The sequence below is a fragment of the Trachypithecus francoisi genome, unplaced genomic scaffold (genome assembly GCF_009764315.1).
Source record: "Trachypithecus francoisi isolate TF-2019V2 unplaced genomic scaffold, Tfra_2.0 Lachesis_group13, whole genome shotgun sequence".
Classification (NCBI taxonomy): Eukaryota; Metazoa; Chordata; class Mammalia; order Primates; family Cercopithecidae; genus Trachypithecus; species Trachypithecus francoisi.
In genome coordinates, this window is record NW_022681458.1 from 41,323,888 (window position 1) to 41,342,332 (window position 18,445).

An 18,445-nucleotide genomic window follows, 5' to 3' on the forward strand; every position below is an offset into this window, starting at 1 on the left:
TACAATCAAATACACTTTAATAGGTTCACAAAAGAAAAAAAATTAAGGTCTTTTAATGGTATGATGACCTGCCTGTGATTGCGGTATGCAGACTCTTCCACACATTTTAGCTATGAGCAGTAAGTAGCCTTTGAACTACATGACAGTAGTATCCAAGTTATTTTCAATTCACATGTTTTGTATTTGTCTGGTTTTTTTTTTTTTTTTTTACAATTCATATACATGTATTATTGTATTAATACGTTGTATACCTTATAAAACATGGAAAAAGGATGACAGAATGGATACAATATTTGCTAATCATAGTATCTCAAGGCAATACATACAAGACGAAGTTCATGATTAAACACGGTGAATATAAATACCTTAGTTTTCCAGACACCATAAAATTTTGGTGGCCAGCTTCTTGCCAGATTTGATTCAACGGTCACTGTCATTAACTCACAATGTGGCTAACAAAGAGTTCATGCAAAGCTTTGCCATTCTTTTCTTGCTTGCAATATTAAAATTGTCTTCAACTTACGAGAATTCTTTCCAGAATCTTTTAAGAATTCTGCTAGTTTGTGAGGTTTTGTTAAAACTAAAATATAGAATTTGTAAATCCAGTTAACCCGGCACAATATATTTCACAATATAACCAAGACAGATGGGACAGTAGGGAAGCCACTGGGAAGTCCCTGAGCTGGGCACTCCCATTCTTTGCTCAGGAGACCTCGCCTATGCCCCAGGCAATACCTAACGACCAGATATGTGGACTCAAGGCCAGTGCCAATGTCAATACAGTTGCCATCAGTTACCATAATGTTTCATGATAACAAAATGAATGTAAATGCAAGTCCTAATCAATTTCTTTTCTCACCCAAATTAATCTTCTCAAGTGCTCCCTGGGGTGCATATCTCACTTTGGAGACCACTTTCCCATGCAGTGATGCAGTCATTTACTTCTAAGAGCCAGTTATAATCATAGAAATCTCTAGACCTAAAACCAGGCAGGACAAGGTGTGAACTAAGCCAGGCCAAAGAGATACTTTGTTTATCTTCTAAACTTTTTAAATTATTGCTATAACTCCTTAACAGAAAAGTAGATTTAAAAATTCATTTATTTTGCCCACGTCACTACCAGCCCGGTCAAAGCACACAATATTGCCAGCGCCCTTGGAAGCCCTCCACGTCCTTTCTCTTTCCTCTCTTAGAGGTAAGCACTATCTTGGTATCTGATTCTTTCAGTAATAAGTTCCTTGCTTTTCTTTAATGTTTCAGTCACTTGAATATACACACCTTAGCAAAAGAGTTTAGTTTTGTCTGTTTTTTAATAAGACTGTTATGTAATCTTGTGTCTTTTCTCTCTCTCTCTCTTTTTTTTTTTTTTGAGACAGGGTCTTGCCCTGTCACCCAGACTGGAGTGCAGTGGTGTGATCATGGCTCACTGCAGCCTTCCCTTCCTGGGCTCAACTGATCCTCCCACCTCAGCCTCCCGAATAGCTAGGACTACAGGCACACACCACCACACCCAGCTAAGCTGTTTTTTTTTTTTTTTTGTATATTTTGTAGAAAAGGGATTCACCATGTTGCCCAGACTGGTCTTGAACTCCTGGGCTCAAACAATCCTCCAGCCTTGGCCTCCCAAAGGGCTGGCATTACAGGCATGAACTATCAAACCCACCCCATATCTTCTGTCTTTCAACATGTTGTCTGTGGGATACATTATTGTGTATAGCTCTAGTTCATTTCTTTACTGCGGTATAGTAGTCTAGCGGCATAGAATTACACCACAATTTATTCATCTATTCTCCTAGTGATACAGAATATTTTACACATGTCTCTGGATGCATATAAGTATATATTTCTCTAGAATACATAGATACATACATATGCACACACACAGACACACACAGGCAGTTAACTTAGTTTAAAAAAAAAAAAAAACCCTAATGAATTCCAGCAATTCATTCTTTTGGCAATGAATTAAGAAATCGTAATTAACTCTTATGAAGCTATGAAGAAAGTTCATTAAATTACTAGATTTATCTCTCAGTAGACTTTCACTCCTACACAATCACTAAATCTCAGCCATGACAATAAATGCATTTTACTGTATTAAAAAATAGTTTGGGCCAGGCATGGTGGCTCACACCTGTAATCCCACCACTGTGGGAGGCCAAGGTGGGAGGATCACTTAAGCCCAGCAGTTTGAGACCAGCTTGGGCAACAAAGTGAGACACCCCCATCTCTATAAAAAATAAAAAAATTAGCCAGTTGTGGCGGCATGCACCTGTGGTCCCAGCTACACCAGAGGCTCAAGCAAGAGAACTGTGTTAGCCCAGGAGGTTGAACTTTAGTGAGCCGTGTTGGTGCTACTGCGCTCCAACCCAGGTGACAGAGTGAGACCCTGTCTCTAAAAAAAAAAAAAAAAAAAAAAAAAAAAAAAAAAAAAAATTTCCAGTGAACTTATTAAAGCTGATTCTTCCAAATCTCTTCTCTCTTTCCTTTCTGTCTCTCCCTTTCCCTCTCCCTCTCTCTCTCACACATGCACGTTTTACATATTATAATAAAATTTTTCCTCTTAATGAGGGCTAATATTGTGCATACACACATTAGAGAACAAAATGTTCATTCAAATTTTAAAGTAATTTTGCACCAAAAGGGTTCCAAATTAATACTGATCAAGCCTGGAAAGCCAAAAAATGATATTTCTGTAGCCAAACTAAGGAGTAAAAGCACAAATAATAGAGATTAATTCAAAATTCAGACCATCATAAGTGTTCTCCGAGTGGACTGTAGAAATGGGACATACTTAGATGACAATAAAGCAAAATCTGCCTCTGGTCCACCATTGTCTTCCCAATAACAACACAATTAACTAACATTTTTTATTGTGCCAGCACTTTCAACATATCAACCTACCTATACTTTACATATACGGGCTTGTTTAATCATCAAAACAACCCAATGAGGTGAATACTCTCATTTGTCCCATTTTACAAGAAGAAACTGAGGCACAGAGAGGGGGACTAACTTGACCAAGGTCCCACTGCTGTAAGTAGCTGAGTTGGGACTCAAAATCATTCCTCCTGGAGCCTCAGTCTATATTCCCTACACTGCCTTGCAAAATGTTAGTTTTGTTGTTATCGTCAGCATTGTTATTGTTATTTTGATAACAACAAGAATAGTTACTTGAGATCAGAGCAAAATGTGTGAATCCTAGGGGGAAAAGCATCTCTGTACATTTATTTTGATCTATGAGAAATTTGTGAAAATGATTGCAACCAAGCAACTCTCTAATTCTGGGAGAACAAATTAAGAAATGAATTAAGGGATTCGGTGGATACCCAAATTAGTCATTAGAACTTCAAGATCTGGAATTCTGGTCTAAATCCAGCTTTGGCACTCGCATCCAAAATAAACATGACCAGATAAGTATCACAGTTCACAATTAAAATGGATTTATATGACTTATGTGTCCACATGGGACAGGCCTCTTCCTAATTGAATTCAGACACCTCTTCAGTTATTGTGGGCTTCATTTACCATCTTCCTAGTCTTTCATAACTGCTGGCAATAGGATTATGCTGAGGGAGAAATCATTTTCAATCAGTGATGTCTGCAGTACAAGCATGAAAAGATAAAAGTAAAGCCTTTGAGCTGTAATTAGAAAATTCCTAAAGTGTGCTCATGTGGCATATGGTTTAGACTACTACCAACTGGCAAGACCAGTTACAGGATGTCTAATGTCACTGTTCTGGGATAAGCAGCCAGTACAAGTAGCGTTCCAACACATGATTAGAGTAATCTTTTGCAGGGTAAAACATTCCTGCTTTCCACCTCTAATATGATTAGTGACAGGCAGCTGGAGGCATCTCATTCTCCTGACAAAAATATGATCAGAATTGTTTTCAATTGGTACCATCTTTCCATCAAGCTGTTGCCTTCCAGCAGAATAATCAGAGTTTCTGATTATTTGGTATACGTTTCAAGAAAACAGGAATTGATTGTGCCCTTGCTTGTCTGATGGGTAGAAGGCTGCCAGGATTTACATAGTAACTCTTCAGCTGCCTAAACAAAGGAAAACTAAGCAGTGTGTGCGCCTGTGCATGCAGACATGTGTATGGAGACAGAGAGACAGAAAATCAACCAGTTGTTTCTATATTAATTATCTTTGAACAACTGAAAGTGCTTTCATTGTGATTCAAAAAAGAGGAAGCAAAATATTCAATTCTATTCATGGAAAACAACCAACTCCCACTAACATTTATGGCTCTTTTCAAAAAGTTACAATCATCTTAACCACTAAAGTTTGCATTTATGGAAAAAGAATCAAGTTTATATTAAACATTAATGGAAATATCCAGGAGGCAATAAGACCTCATTAATTTGGACTATTTCGATTTGGAATTTATGATTATTTAACAGAGGGTCTGGACCAAGGATGATTTTCCCACAAGGAATATATGGCTTGTTAAGTAAATTAATTTAAATAAGACCATTGGAAGGAAAAATTTTAAAAATGATAATAATAAAAATACTTTCAGGGAAAATATGGACCTAAAACAACATGCTTTCTGTTCAGCAAATACTTTTGATATCCCTATTCAAATACCAATACTGATTAACAGTAACAGTTACCATTTTATTGAATATCAATTTTGTGTAAGTTTGCCTTGCATACATGAGCTTGAAAACATCTTGACAATTCTGCAAGATAGGTATAATTATCCTCATCTTAGAGAAGAGGAAACTGAGGCTCAGAAAAGTGACATGCGAAGAATGCACGATTATTAGGCAGCAGAGCCAGGACACAGAGCCAGGCTGTCTGTCTCATGAGTCTGCGTCCTACTCCCACTCAATGCAGACTGAGCACTGTCAATTCCAAGTCAGACTTCTGCAATCACAGGAGCTCATTCTTCAACAAGAAGAACAACAAGAGCAAAAGCGGCTATCACTATGAGGAGGGAAAGCCAGGCAGTCTGGCTCCAGAGCCCACCACTCTCTAAATCACAAGAATGTCTTTAAAAGCCCTATTTTTTTGTGGTACTTCAAAGTATTTCATATGCATGAAACTACTCTAAAGATCCACAGATGTGGCAAGGCAGGTGGGGAAGGGGGATGTGGGTGGGGTCTGACTTACATCCACCAGACCCCACTGCCCTATCAGGAGTAACTTCAGTCAACACGCTCTAAAAGAGAACTCTGGTGTTGAGCCCTGAGAGGCAGCAGAGGCTGCCAAAGGCTGTGACAAGGCTCCCAGGAGTCAGCTGCAGGTGTAGGGACAGCTAGCCATGGCAGCAGTAGGAGGTCACAGAGAGGGAATGGCCATCTCTACTCACCTGGGAATCCACAGCAATCTTCCTGAAAGCAGCCTGGGTTCTGAAGCGCTCTAGGAAAAATGGAAATTTGGGAAGTCAGGCAGGTCTCAAATTAGTAGCCACACCACCCATTTCCCATCATACTCAAAACCCAAGCACAGGACCTGGAGTCAAGCAGACAGGGAATTTGTACTCACCCATGACTTAATAGCTATGTGACTCTGGGTAGGTGGAGTAACCTCTCTGTGCCTCAGTTTATTCAACTGTAAGATGGGGATAATAATAGTATCTTCCTCACAAAGTTGTGGACTGGATGATATATAACATATGCAATGCATTTAGCAGATTGCCTAGCATATAATAGTGACATTTCAGTAACACCAACAATAGCTAACATTTATTGCCTGCTTAGGAAGTGTCTAGCATTGTTCTAGGGCTTCACATAGGCTAACTCTTCAATACTCTGAGGTAGGCCCTGGTATCACTGGCACTTTACAGGTGTTAGAAAATGAGGCACCAGAGAGGTCAAATCACCTGTCTCATGAAAATGTAACTGGAAATCAAGTTCTAGAGCCTGGACTATTCACCAAAATATTTTGTCCAATTTAATGTTAGCTATTGTTCTTCTTGTTATAATCCTCTCCTCTCCCAAAGATATCCTATAAAGTACACACAATCCCAAAGAACTCATCATTCAACCAGTAACCACTCAGGTGGAAAGATGGGTGCCAAGGTCATAAGTCAACCAATCACTCACTCACTCGGTCACCTATCACTTCACGTGTTTCTTAAGAATGCCTATGTCTCTAACACTCTGCTGAGCACTGTGTGGGGATTCAAATGCTCTGCTAACTGGTCCTACGAGACGCCGAAGATTGACCTCCACAAAATGACTGGAGAACAACTGCGAGGGAGGCGCTGGAAAGAAGCGGACGGGGCCTCAGGACACGGGATGCTGTTCCTGGCTCTGGCACCAACTCTCTGGGTGACCTTCTCCAAGCCAGCTCATCTCTCTGGGCTTCATCTTTAAATGAGAGGATTGACCTAAAGGCTTTAAGCCCTGAGATTCTACTTTACAACTTTGACTTTCTTTTGGACTTTTTCTCCCTACCAGTCCAGTTTTGAAAAAATATAACCCTTTATTTAGCCAACAAACATTGACTGAATACAGTGTTAGGCACCATGAATAGTGCCAAAGATATAGCACAGAACACAGCCTACACTTTGTCATGACCTCCATAAGCATGGAGAATTCTCATCCTATGAAATCTCAGCAACCAGAAGACAAGGGAAGAATGCAGCCTGAGGACAAGTACACACACTTGGTCTGTCCCAATCTGCACCAGTCTAACATCCAGGATGCACGTGCCCCAAGTGCCCAGCAGTCTGGGAAGGGGTGGGGTGTCATGCTAAGCAAATGGGGAGGGTAAGAATGTCTATGAAAAATAAGGCAGAAACAAGACAACCAATGCGATGCTTGGGTAGAAGTTAGATTTGTTTTCTAAAAGTTAGTAGTGTTGTATGCAACAAACCAAAGTGACAAGAACTCAGCTGGTACTTAATTAATTGACTTTCTTGACTTCAATAAAGTATACCAATGGCTATTTTGATAGCAATCTTGTGTGTGTGTGTGCCTGCTTCTATGGGAAACATTTACTTTTACACAAATGCAACTGACTTTATATAAAGATCAGTTCATCTCACCTAGATACATTTGCTTTCACAAAAACTCCTCGGAGGGTAATAATTTAGTGAGTGTAATACTTCCATTAAAAAAGGAATTGATTTTAAAATACACTTTTCACACTTTTGACAAAAACAATTTTCTAATTTTCTTTATGCCCCACAAAAGGCAAACGCTGTTGTGTTCACAAAGTAATAAATAACATGAGTTGTCAAATGAGATATTAAACATTTATGGATTAAATTTTTAATAAAGACTTTTAGACATTCCCCAAAATATCCATCAATCTTTGACATGGAAGGAAGCAGCATTTTGGTAAATTCCATCCCCTGCTACAATAGAAGTCAGCACAAGATATTTACGACTCAAGAGAGGGCAATGATAACTTTTGTTTTTGAGATGGAGTCTCGCTCTGTTACCCAGGCTGGAGTGCAGTGGTGCGATCTTGGCACACTGCAACCTCCGCCTCCTGAGTTCAAGTGATTTTCCTGCCTCAGCCTCTTAGGTAGCTGGAATTACAGGTGCACATCACCACACCTGGCTAATTTTTATATTTTTAGTAGAGATGGGATTTCACCATGTTGACCAGGCTGGTCTCAAACTCCTGACCTCAAGTAATTTGCCCGCCTCAGCCTCCCAAAGTGGTGGGATTACAGGTGTGAGCCACGACGCCTGGCTCAATGATGGCATTTTTAATAGGATGGTTAAATATTTGCAGCATAGGATTTCAGAAGGCACAGGATGGCCAAACAGGGCCAGGCATGGTGGCTCAAGCCTGCAATCCTAGCACTTTGGGAGGCCAAGGTGGGTGGATCACCTGAGGTCAGGAGTTCATGACCAGCCTGGCCAACACGGCGAAACCCCATCTCTACTCAAAAAAAAAAAAAAAAACAAAAATTAGCCAGGCATGGTGGCACACGCCTGTAATACCAGCTACTTGGGAGGCTGAGGCAGGAGAATCGCTTGAACTGGGGAGGCAGAGGCTGCAGGTTGCAGTGAGCCAAGATTGTACCACTACACTCCAGCCTGGGCAACAGAGCAAGAGACTCCATCCCCGAAAAAAAAAAAAAAAAAAGGAATGGTCAAACATATCATGCATTATTTTGACAGGTTTTCAAGTAGCAGATATACTGTCTTTACTATGTTTCTACCAAAGTAACCTGTGCATGGGAGTCTAGAGAAAAGCTGGTTCCTAAACTGGCTCTGAAAGGGATTCCAAAATTATTTTATGCAATGGCAACATTGTTGGAATACATGCATAAACCTCAAAGAGGACAACTTTGAGGAACAATGCTCATTTGTATAAATAGCTTTCTTAAGCCTAGAAAGAAAAAAGATTGAAATTTCAGTAGTGATAATCCCTAGGGTGAAGGATTACAGGTAATTTTTCTTCTTTTTAATAATTTTCTGTTTTCTAAACTTTCTATAATGAGTATGTACTACTCTAACCATTTGAATTTTTTTTTTCAATCTCAGAATATATTATGGAAAACAGCCTTTAAAAAGTGAAAAGGAGTTAGGCATGGTGGCAAGCCCTTGTAGCTCCAGCTACCTGGGAGGCTGAGGCAAGAGGATAGCTTTAGTCCAGAGTTCAAGGCTATTATGTGCTATGATTGCATCTGTGAAGAGCCCAAGACCCCATCTCTAAAAAACGTGAAAAGGCTCTGGAATCAGACAAACTTGGGTTCAAACCTCAGACTATACCCTTTCTACCTCAGTACCCTTTGATAAGTTACTTAGCAGCTGAAGTCTCACGTTTATCTGGAAAATATAAACAATAGCATGTGCCTCGAGCATCATTTTGCCTGTGAAAGGTGAATTATTTTAAGTGCTTAGCACAGAGTACAAGCCCAATAAATGGTAAGTACTCACCTAGACAACGAACACACAGAAGATAGGTGAGGCTTTTCTGATAACACATAGTAAATAAATGTGTTGGTGTTTATAAACTGATGCATCAGACTATTTGTTAATAGAAATACTGAGTCTGTAATAGGTGACTTCCAGAAATCATCAAATAGTTAAAACTTCAGAGAAAGAGTAAATAGAAATGTGATTCTACTCCACTCTCCTTCCCATTATTTGATTATTAGATTCCTACAGTCCGGCCAGGGGCAGTGGCTCACGCCTGAAATCCTAGCACTTTGGGAGGCTAAGGCAGGCAGATCAGTTGAAGCCAGGAGTTCAAGACCAGCCTGGCCAACATGGTGAAACTCCATCTCTACTAAAAATACAAAAATTAGCTGGGTGTGGTGGTGTGCACCTATAGTCCCAACTACTTGGGAGGCTGAGGCAGGAGAATTACTTGAACACAGGAGGCAGAGATTGCGGTGAGCCAAGATGGCACCACTGCACTCCAGCCTGGGTAACAGAGTGAGACTCTGTCTAAAAAAATAAATAAATAAAAAGATTCCTACGTCCAAGACTCTTGGGTTCAGCTGTACCTGCCACTTTGCTCACATGTACCTGCTCAGAAATCCTTTGAATGGGACGGAATTTGGGAGAAGGATTAAAGCAGTTCTATTTGAGGATAAAGAAACCACAGCTATCACAATAAAAATATTTTCCATGTTGTCATTCCTTATGATTAAGAAAGCAAAATAAATTATGGAATTGCTTAAATGAGGGGTAAGGTACAAGATTACAGATTCTCTGGCTTTTTTTTTTTTTATGGTAGCTATGTTGATGTTTTCATCCTTTTCCTCTGAAGGTAGTTCAATCAGTTAGGTTTATGATAAAATATATATACTCAACAAAATATGGCTGTTGGGGAGATGTTGCCCTTGGATATATGTTGCTGTACCTTGACTACAGCAAGAAATATTGATTTAACTGGCTTTAATATCAAGTCAGGTATTTGTTGACACATGGAAATGAAAAATATCAAAACCATGAAAAGCTTAATATATAGGTCAAATCCCATTTCAGCTCACTACAAGGGGCTCTCTAAAGTCTTCTGCTGTATTGGAATTGTGTTCTACTGACACTTGCCTAAGTTGCTAGATAACAGAGATTTTCATTATAATGGAATTTGCCACACAAATGGATATTAGTATAGATTTTTATGTAGTACAACTTACTGTATAGAAAGTACAACAGAAAAAAATTAATTGCGTCTTCAGCTCTCCCTTCTCTCAACTCTGGAGACATATCTTGCTTCTTACCTAAGGCATGCACATTCTTTCCTTTCAAGACCTGATTCCCCTTTGTTCCTCTCACAGTGCCTGGTACAGAGGAGATACTCAGGAAATAGCTAATGAACTCAATGAAAGCTTTGGTACCAAAGCAAAGAAGGGAAATTCAGAATAGTTTCCTGTGTCGAAGGAGAAATAAAATTTAGAAATTGATTCCAAATAAGAATAGCAAGTAGGCTGACCCTCACCACCTGGCATGCTCAGAGAATCCTGGGACCAGTGGGCCTTGGGTGGGCGCCCTACTGCTAAGCAGTCATAGAGGCTTGTCTAAAATGTCCAGCACTTAGCTCATACACTTCCATCCCTCAGGAACTCCACAGAGACATTTCAATCATTAATTGTCTGAAACACCTTCAAGGTCCTACAGTATAGTCCAAGCAAGGGTGGTCAATGAGCAAATCCTGTTGTCCTAAGGGACTAAGATAAAGGGCGACCCACCATGACTATCTGAGAGGCCATAAAAGCCAGGGAGGTCAGAACACAGCAGACCAGGAAAAGGGAGTTAGAGCAGCCCCAGAGTTGGGATTTACTCTCTTGCGGTCAGACCCAGAAGCAGTTTCTGAGCCCTTCACTTCATCACCAGCACTGGGGGGGAAGAACCAAGAGAGACCTCCAAAAAGCTTTGCACGGACACTACCCAGTGTCAAAGTTCCCAAATTCCCATTCCCTTTCCTTCTCCCCTCCAGCACTGGGATTACTTTAATAATAAAAGAGTTGCCTATAATTTTCTGTAATGCAATCTTCTGAAATATTTTTTCTACCTTATATTCTTTTTCTTCGAGCCTTTCTTATTGAAGGGTAAAATATGCATCAAATACCAGTTTTGCTTCTATTTTAAAATAACACAATAGATCTAAATGCCTATTACTAAAAAGGTGTTTACTGTGATCAAAGGAACCACCTATTGAAGTCAAAAGGCCCCCCTCCCTCATTAGAGGAATATGCCCTGGGTGTGAGTATCCAAACTCTGAGAGACTCTAAGCTAGGCACCAGTGGTTTCCAGGGCAGAAAAAGGGTCTGTCTCATTATTACTGGATAAAGTCTAAGCAAAGAGTTAGAAGGGTCTAGTGAGGTTAGCCCCAGGAGTCATATATTTCTATATATATCTTACAAATATTTCCATGCTTCATTTGAAAATATTTTAAATAGTAAATTGGCTCATGTTTGAGGGGGATGACCTGTAGTCATTAATTAATAACTTAGAAACAAATCATAAGCAGACTTGTGGGTGAAGCAATGGTTTGCTCAATACATCTGACCCTCCAAATGAGTTCCGACTATGTAGTAGTCATTATCTCCATTTGAGAGCTGAGGACACTCAGGGATAGGAAAGTTGTTTGCCCAGGGGTAGACAGCTACCACACAATGGAGCCATGCTGTAAATCCAACCTGCAGATCTCATAGCTAATTCTCTGTTCACAGTTCTAACTATTCACTAGTAGCATAGTAAGCTCAAATTTAACTTGCTAGTACCAACATGCCAAGTTGGTGGTCATGTTCTGTCGAGATTGGAAGGCTTTTTGGCCTTGGGACCATGAGTGACACTGTTTCTCCCTTGCAAAAACTAAAATGACTGAAGGAAAATCAGAATAATCCTAAGACAAAAATGAGCAAGCTCAAAGGCTATAAAAATTCAAGATCTCAAAAATCAAAGATAGCTTTCTTGACAACAGTTGGTTATAAACTCTGCAACAAAGTACCTCTCAGATGTGAAATATTACTCCTAGAGCTGGGTTTTTCCCCCATTTTTACTAAGAATTGAAACCCACAAAATGACAAACCAGGATTACCCTATTAAAAGACAACTTCAATTGCTCCTTTGTTCTAAGAAACTGTGTGTTAGGTACTGACTGGCAATACCTGTACCTTGATCTTCACATTAATTATGCATTTTTCCTACAAAATTGGCTGCCACAGTACACACTGTAAGTCAGATTTGAGAGCTGCCAAGAGAAATGTTCCGAATGGCTGACTTTTTAAAGACAACTTGTCAGTTCACCAAATAATTCTTTGGGGGCTTATCCTAGTATACTTCATCTCTCATATATCTATACTTATACCTACAGCAATTATTACAGCTCTTTCCTGATGTATCAGCTTACAGCTAAGGCTAAAGAGGTATTTTTTTCCATTCAACCCCTAATATACAAGTAATGAAACGTACAATTCCTTTGACAGCATCAATTTACTTTGGCTGTTGTTACTGCTTAATTCCTAAACTGACTTACGTGAAATACCCAGATTCCTAGGGAGATAGTGATTCTGGCTTAGTCCGTACAACTAAAACAAAGAAGAGTTTTATATTATCAACTCAATAAATATTTTCTTCCTTGAGGTTTCTTTTCATCAAATAATCATATCAATGCTTCATTTCCTTTAGTTAACACCTTATTTTAATGAGGCTTGATTCCAAAACATATAAGAATACACACACGCAAGAGGTACTATATTGAGTAAGTCAAGCATTCCAGCCAAGTATCCTATCTTTCATGTGGCACCAAGTGACATTTTGTAGAAGGCACAATGCTAACTATTCATTCTGCAAGTCTCAAAAAGATAGGCATGAACTACATGCCAGAATGGAAAAAGTGTAAGCTTTGAAATCTGACACTGGCTTCAAACACCATCTCTACCACCACTATCTCTCCATGACCTTGAGCAAATGACTTATCTTCCCTCAGAGCTCTGTCATCTGAAAAATGGGCGTAACAGACTTACCTCAAAGGGGTTGTGAAAGTTAAAAGAGAATTTTGTTGTAAAGAACATGGCATATAACCTGGAACATTAATAGACACTAAAGAATTGTCAGGTTTTTTCTGCCTCTCCATAAAATGCGATTAGTAATTCATTTTGAATTTGTTGTCTATTCACAAAACATAATGTAAAGGATATTAGCTGTGGTGTTCTTTGTGATCACAGTGAATTAAAAATTGTTTATCCATAGAATAACATTAAAGTATATTCATATACTGAAATTTATGCAATCATTCTAAATATTTTTCAAATAATATTTTATGACAAGGAAATTTTTACTCCAGAATTTAAGTGAAGAAAGCAGAAAAGAAAACCTGCATAATAAAAATAGTTCACATTTGCTGAGCATATGCTATGGGCCAAGAACCATACTATGTACTTTATTTGTATTATCTTATTAATTTTTACAATAAACTTACTAGGTGTATAGTATTATTATCCCCATTTTATAGAAGTAGAAATTAAGGTTTAGAGAGTTTAAGGAATTCATAATCACTACATAAGTTGTATAGCCAGGGTTGAAATCTCCAAGTGCCTGATTCCAAAGCTCTTTACTGACTATGTCATGCTGATTTTTCAGTACAAACCTCCTGGGTCCACCAAGAGCTAGTTTAAAACACACAAATATACACATGTACATACACTCACAACCTCACACAAATGCACATCTGAAAGGGAAACCCCAAATGCTAACAGTGACAATCTCTCAGAGGTGAAATTTTAGTTGACTTTTAATTAATTTTTTATCCATTTCAGTAGTTTCCACATCCAAAGAGTATGTATTATTTTTAACATCAGATTTTTTTTTCAAAAGAAGGTGCATGAAAGCACTTTGAAAAATATAAAGTACGACACAAACACTAGTATTTTTATGAAGCAATCATTTATTCCTTGATATATTATTATAGATTTGTGTTTTTTAAGAATACTACTGTTTTAAATTGCTTTTTTTCCATCTAGTCCAAGGCAGACAACACGCTTTTTAAAAACTATTTTGTACATGAGTACAATAAAATATAGCACAGACAGCACCATATGTGTTACTTGACAGATATTTGACATTAATATGAGAGTCAAAGAATTTGTGTGGGAGGAAAAATAAACCTCTTTTCAAATAACACAGAATTTTCAGCTTAGTGAAAACACATCCATTAGTGACACAATGCCATCAGAGCTCTCTCTGTCATGGTCACGTCAGCGATACTGTCATGGAGCCATCTACACAGGCTGGCATGCTGTTTGGACATGCCTCAGCCTGATGACTCTGTCCCAAGAGATGAGAATATCATGATGTGTTGGAGTGACACCTATGGAGCAATTTCCTATCACCCCACCAATTCTTTTTAAGAGTAATGATTCTGTGAAGAGAATAGAACGATGTATTACATAGCAATTCCTTTGAACCAAACAAGTTCATATGAGTTGAAATGACAGGTGAAGTTTGATTTTATTTTACAAAATTATTTTATCTTAGATACATTAAAAATAAGGTGATTTACATATGCTTTTCCAAGAAATTTTTCAAAAGAAAAATTAATGCAATCTAAAAATTACTCTCATGAATCTTATTCTTTATCATAGGCGTTCTACTGAGTGGCAATAAGTGGACCAATAATGATTTCATTACTAAGGCATTTGACTAAGACTTTCCCTGACTCTATGCTCTTGGACAAGAAAGTAAACATAAGTGAAAGACTGTCAAGCTAGTTAAAAAAAAAAAAAAATTCACATACTGATGTTAATAATTCTCTTGTAGAATGTCACAGGGCTCTGCCTTTGGCCTATCTTGGTCAAATATCAACGACAAAGTAACATTTCCAAGTGTGCAACTGATAAATATGTAAAAATCTAACATCACTAATATATTGAATTTAAAAATTTTAGAATTCAAAGCCGTCTTGATAAAGAGGAAAAATAATTTGACAAAAAGAGACAAAATGTAGGATAAATGTATGTAAAGTCCTTTAAGTAGGCACACATGATTCACTGCTCAAGTAAAGAACAAAGGAGACCTGGCTTTGTAGTAGTTGTTAAGAAAAAAAGCTTGGAAGTTTTCTTTAGCTTCGTATACGAACAATGTGCTGCTCCCGATTTACAAGTGAGGCCCACACAGTATTTGACTAGATTAATAAAAGAAGGGTGCCCTGATCAAGGGAGTGAATAGCAGCCTAGTGTTTTCTCCCGTTCAGAGTACTCAGTCAGGAGTAGGCTGTTGCATTCAAGATGCCTCTTGTTTTTTTGTTTTGTTTTGTTTTGTTTTGTTTTGTTTTGTTTCGAGGTGGGGACTTGTTCTGTCGTCTAGGCCGGAGTGCTGGAGTGCAGTGGCGCAATCTTGGCTCACCGCAACCTCCACCTTCGGGGTTCAAGTGATTTTCCTGCCTCAGCCTCCTGAGTAGCTGGGACTACAGGCATGTGCCACCACGCTCAGCTAATTTTTGTATTTTTAGTAGAGATGGGGTTTTGCCATATTGGCCTGGCTGGTCTCAAACTCCTGACTTCAAGTGATAGCCCCACCTCGGCCTTCAAAGTGTTGGGATTACAGGTGTGAGCCACAACATCTGGCCAGATGCCTCACTTTTAAGATGGCATTGACAGAGTGGTGGGTGCCCAGAAAAATGTTAACAGGATGAGAACTATCAGTTAAGAGAACTAGAACTGCATAGCCCTGAAAGGAGAAGACTTCGAGAAGGAGATACAATAGCTATGGTCAAATATTTGAAGAGCAACCACAGAGAAGGTGCATATTTCTTCTGTGGCATCCAAAGGGCGGATGGAAGACCAGTAGGGAAGCTGCAGGGAGGCAGGCTTCAGTGCACCACTGGGAAGAGGTTTTACAAATATCTGTGTCCACCTGTGCTTGATGAAGTATTGGTCCAATCACAAATAACACGAAGTCCAAATCGAAAGGGACTTAAGGTCCAGCAGCATTGCAGACTACTGTCATTAGCATTACTTGGCATCATAAAATGTTGACCAAAACTCCTCATTCTTGGCTGGTTCAAATGGCAACTGGGATAATGTGGAAAGAATTCCTGCATTTGGTGGGATGTTAGACCACAGTATCCATTTTCTGTTTCCAATGCCTGCTTTCTACACGTCTAATTTCTTACCAGTGAGTTTCATGAAGATACTCCTAGTACATACCTGTAAGTAATATCTAAACATGCCTCACCTTAATAAATGAGGGGGAAGAAAATGTAAATTTAAATGCAATCTAGGAGAGTCCAGAAGGTGAAATTCTACAAAAGTTTGGAAATTATAAATTAGCGTTGCCATGGAAACCTTAGTTGATATCATCCACTGCAACTGAAACAGTTCTTGTTCAGGGAGTACCAGAACAATGAATGAGTTTATATATTCAGTGCCACAAACCAGCATTAAACAACATTTTTAGTGCCATTATTTCTAATTTTTGAGGAAGTAGATTTACATAGTCTCCTTGAGTGTTCATGATTTTGATATGGCACTAAAATCGAGGGTATGGAATTACAGTGGAGTGATCAACTGCATCAAGAGCTGAGCAAGTCACTGGAAGCTCAGTGCATGTACTGAATCCACCATTCAGATTCCACAGAGTTCTCGTTATTTAACGAGAAAGGAAAATGACCTGCCAGATCAGGACATTTGCAGTCACAGTGACTGGCATAACATCTTCCCCTTTTCCCTTAAAAGATTATAGGACGGACCACATTCCTACAATAAACACTTGTCGATCAGGGCAGTATTTGAGATCAGACTATCTGCTGTTTACAGCACTTCAACAAATGGGTTTTCTTGGCTATGTACTGGTAATCACTACAATACATGAAAGTCAGCCCACACTGAGAACAATATTGCCTCCAATCAAAATCATTCTTACCTTAGTATACTAAAGCTTTTTCCCTCTTGTAAGCAACAAAGCTACAACAAAAGAACTTCCCAAACACCCACAGCTAAGGAAAGAATGGTTCCAACAAAATAAGTGTGAAAAATCTGTCCCTGGTGTCCAATTCGTATATAAATCTTCTTTTTCAGGATATTTTAGTGGCTTTCTTTATTTGTAATCTATCAGCAAAGAATAGAAATAAAAATTTATTTTGATGGCAGTGCACCTGACTATTCAGAGATTCAAAAACCTGCTTTGTTAATTGTTATGCTATCCTGGCAGAGCATGTAAACATGCCTTTTTTCCAAGGCTTCATATTATACCTATAATCTCAGACGAACATTTTCACAAATGCAAACCACAGGGAGGATGGGACTTAAGCAAAATGTGAAGGCAACTTCCTTCTGGTCCTTTTTCACCCTTGGCTGGGTAAAATCTGGACCCCTTGCCCCAGATTTCATATCCTCTTCCTGATCAGTCTCAGGGAAAGGTCTATAAAATTATTCAACATAAGGAGGGTGAATTGAGATATATTGAGATATGAGGGTTAAGTTTGACTTACCACCTCCATAGCATTTGCATTTTAGGCCCTGGTGCCAGGCACTTTATATTTTATCTTATTTAGTCATAACAAAATATAACAAAATTGTAGGCGTTACTTCACTTCATACATAAGAAAACTGGGGTTCAGAAAGATTAAATAACTTGCTCAAGTTCATATAGCCAGTAATTGCATGACTCAAAATCAGGTCTTTCAAGTGCCAAAGCCTGTCCTCTTTTTCTTCTAAATCATACTTGTCTTAGGAAACTAGAGTTTTTATAATGTAGACTTTCACATATTGGAGAGCAAAAAAGAGAAACTTGATATTTGAAGTGCCCTTTTCAGCAGTATGGATTCTGAAATCACAACATAAAGGCGGCCACCTTTCTCATACACACATAAGAGCACTAGAGACAAAGACATGAATGTATCATAATTTAAGAAAATCAGTCCTTATCTGTCTTCCCTTCTCCTTCCAAATTGTACAAATGGGACTCAGAGACCAATGGGACAGCAAACTAGCAAGCAAAGTTTGCTGTCAGGGGTCTGGAACCAGGGAAAAGCCAAGCTCCAGGCAAGTTATTCAATTCTAAATATCTATTCGGTTTCCTGACCCCTGCTGGTAGTTCTCAGTACTAAAGAGGCCTAGAAGGGAGTAGCAGTGGTCCACCCCTAGGGACACTACTGTCCCAAGAAGGCTTGGAGAAACGTAACAGGACCCTCACCTAAGACAACTTGGGGTCCCTCCACAAGAACACAAATCCAGGACTTGGGAATGTAGGAGACAAGGTGGAACCCAGCACAAAAGTGGAAACTCATTTACCCAAGAACGAGACTGAGTTATGGCTACCTGGCTAAACTACCTGGACAAGGCAAACTGTAAGGTCGATCTGCTAAGTCGCTAAGGTTCAGATGAAAGGAAGCTGTATTCCCTCTGGAAAGGGCCTAAACTGGTCCTAGATCCTGCAAATGAGGGAGAAATAATCACATCAAGGTAGTCACCACTCAGGCCATTTTCTATAATATAGGACTTTCAAACTTTTGTTTTTAGCACAAGAACCTTTGCCCCTAACAAAATCTTATACAAAATGCCTACTCATTAAG

The 18,445-nt window shown here is 39.0% G+C and overlaps 1 protein-coding gene across 6 annotated transcripts in view; it reads right to left on the reverse strand.

The window, feature by feature from the left end:
- Positions 1–18,445, reverse strand: part of SPATS2L (spermatogenesis associated serine rich 2 like) — a 177,946-nt gene that overhangs the window by 149,139 nt on the left and 10,362 nt on the right. For all 6 annotated transcript variants that reach the window (XM_033232043.1, XM_033232047.1, XM_033232041.1 and 3 more), the window contains exon 2: positions 5,325–5,374. Coding sequence is in view for 2 of the 6 variants with exons in the window: in XM_033232041.1 (XP_033087932.1) it covers positions 5,325–5,374 (50 nt within the window). In the remaining 4 variants the exon portion in view is untranslated. The remainder of the gene's footprint in view (positions 1–5,324; positions 5,375–18,445) is intronic.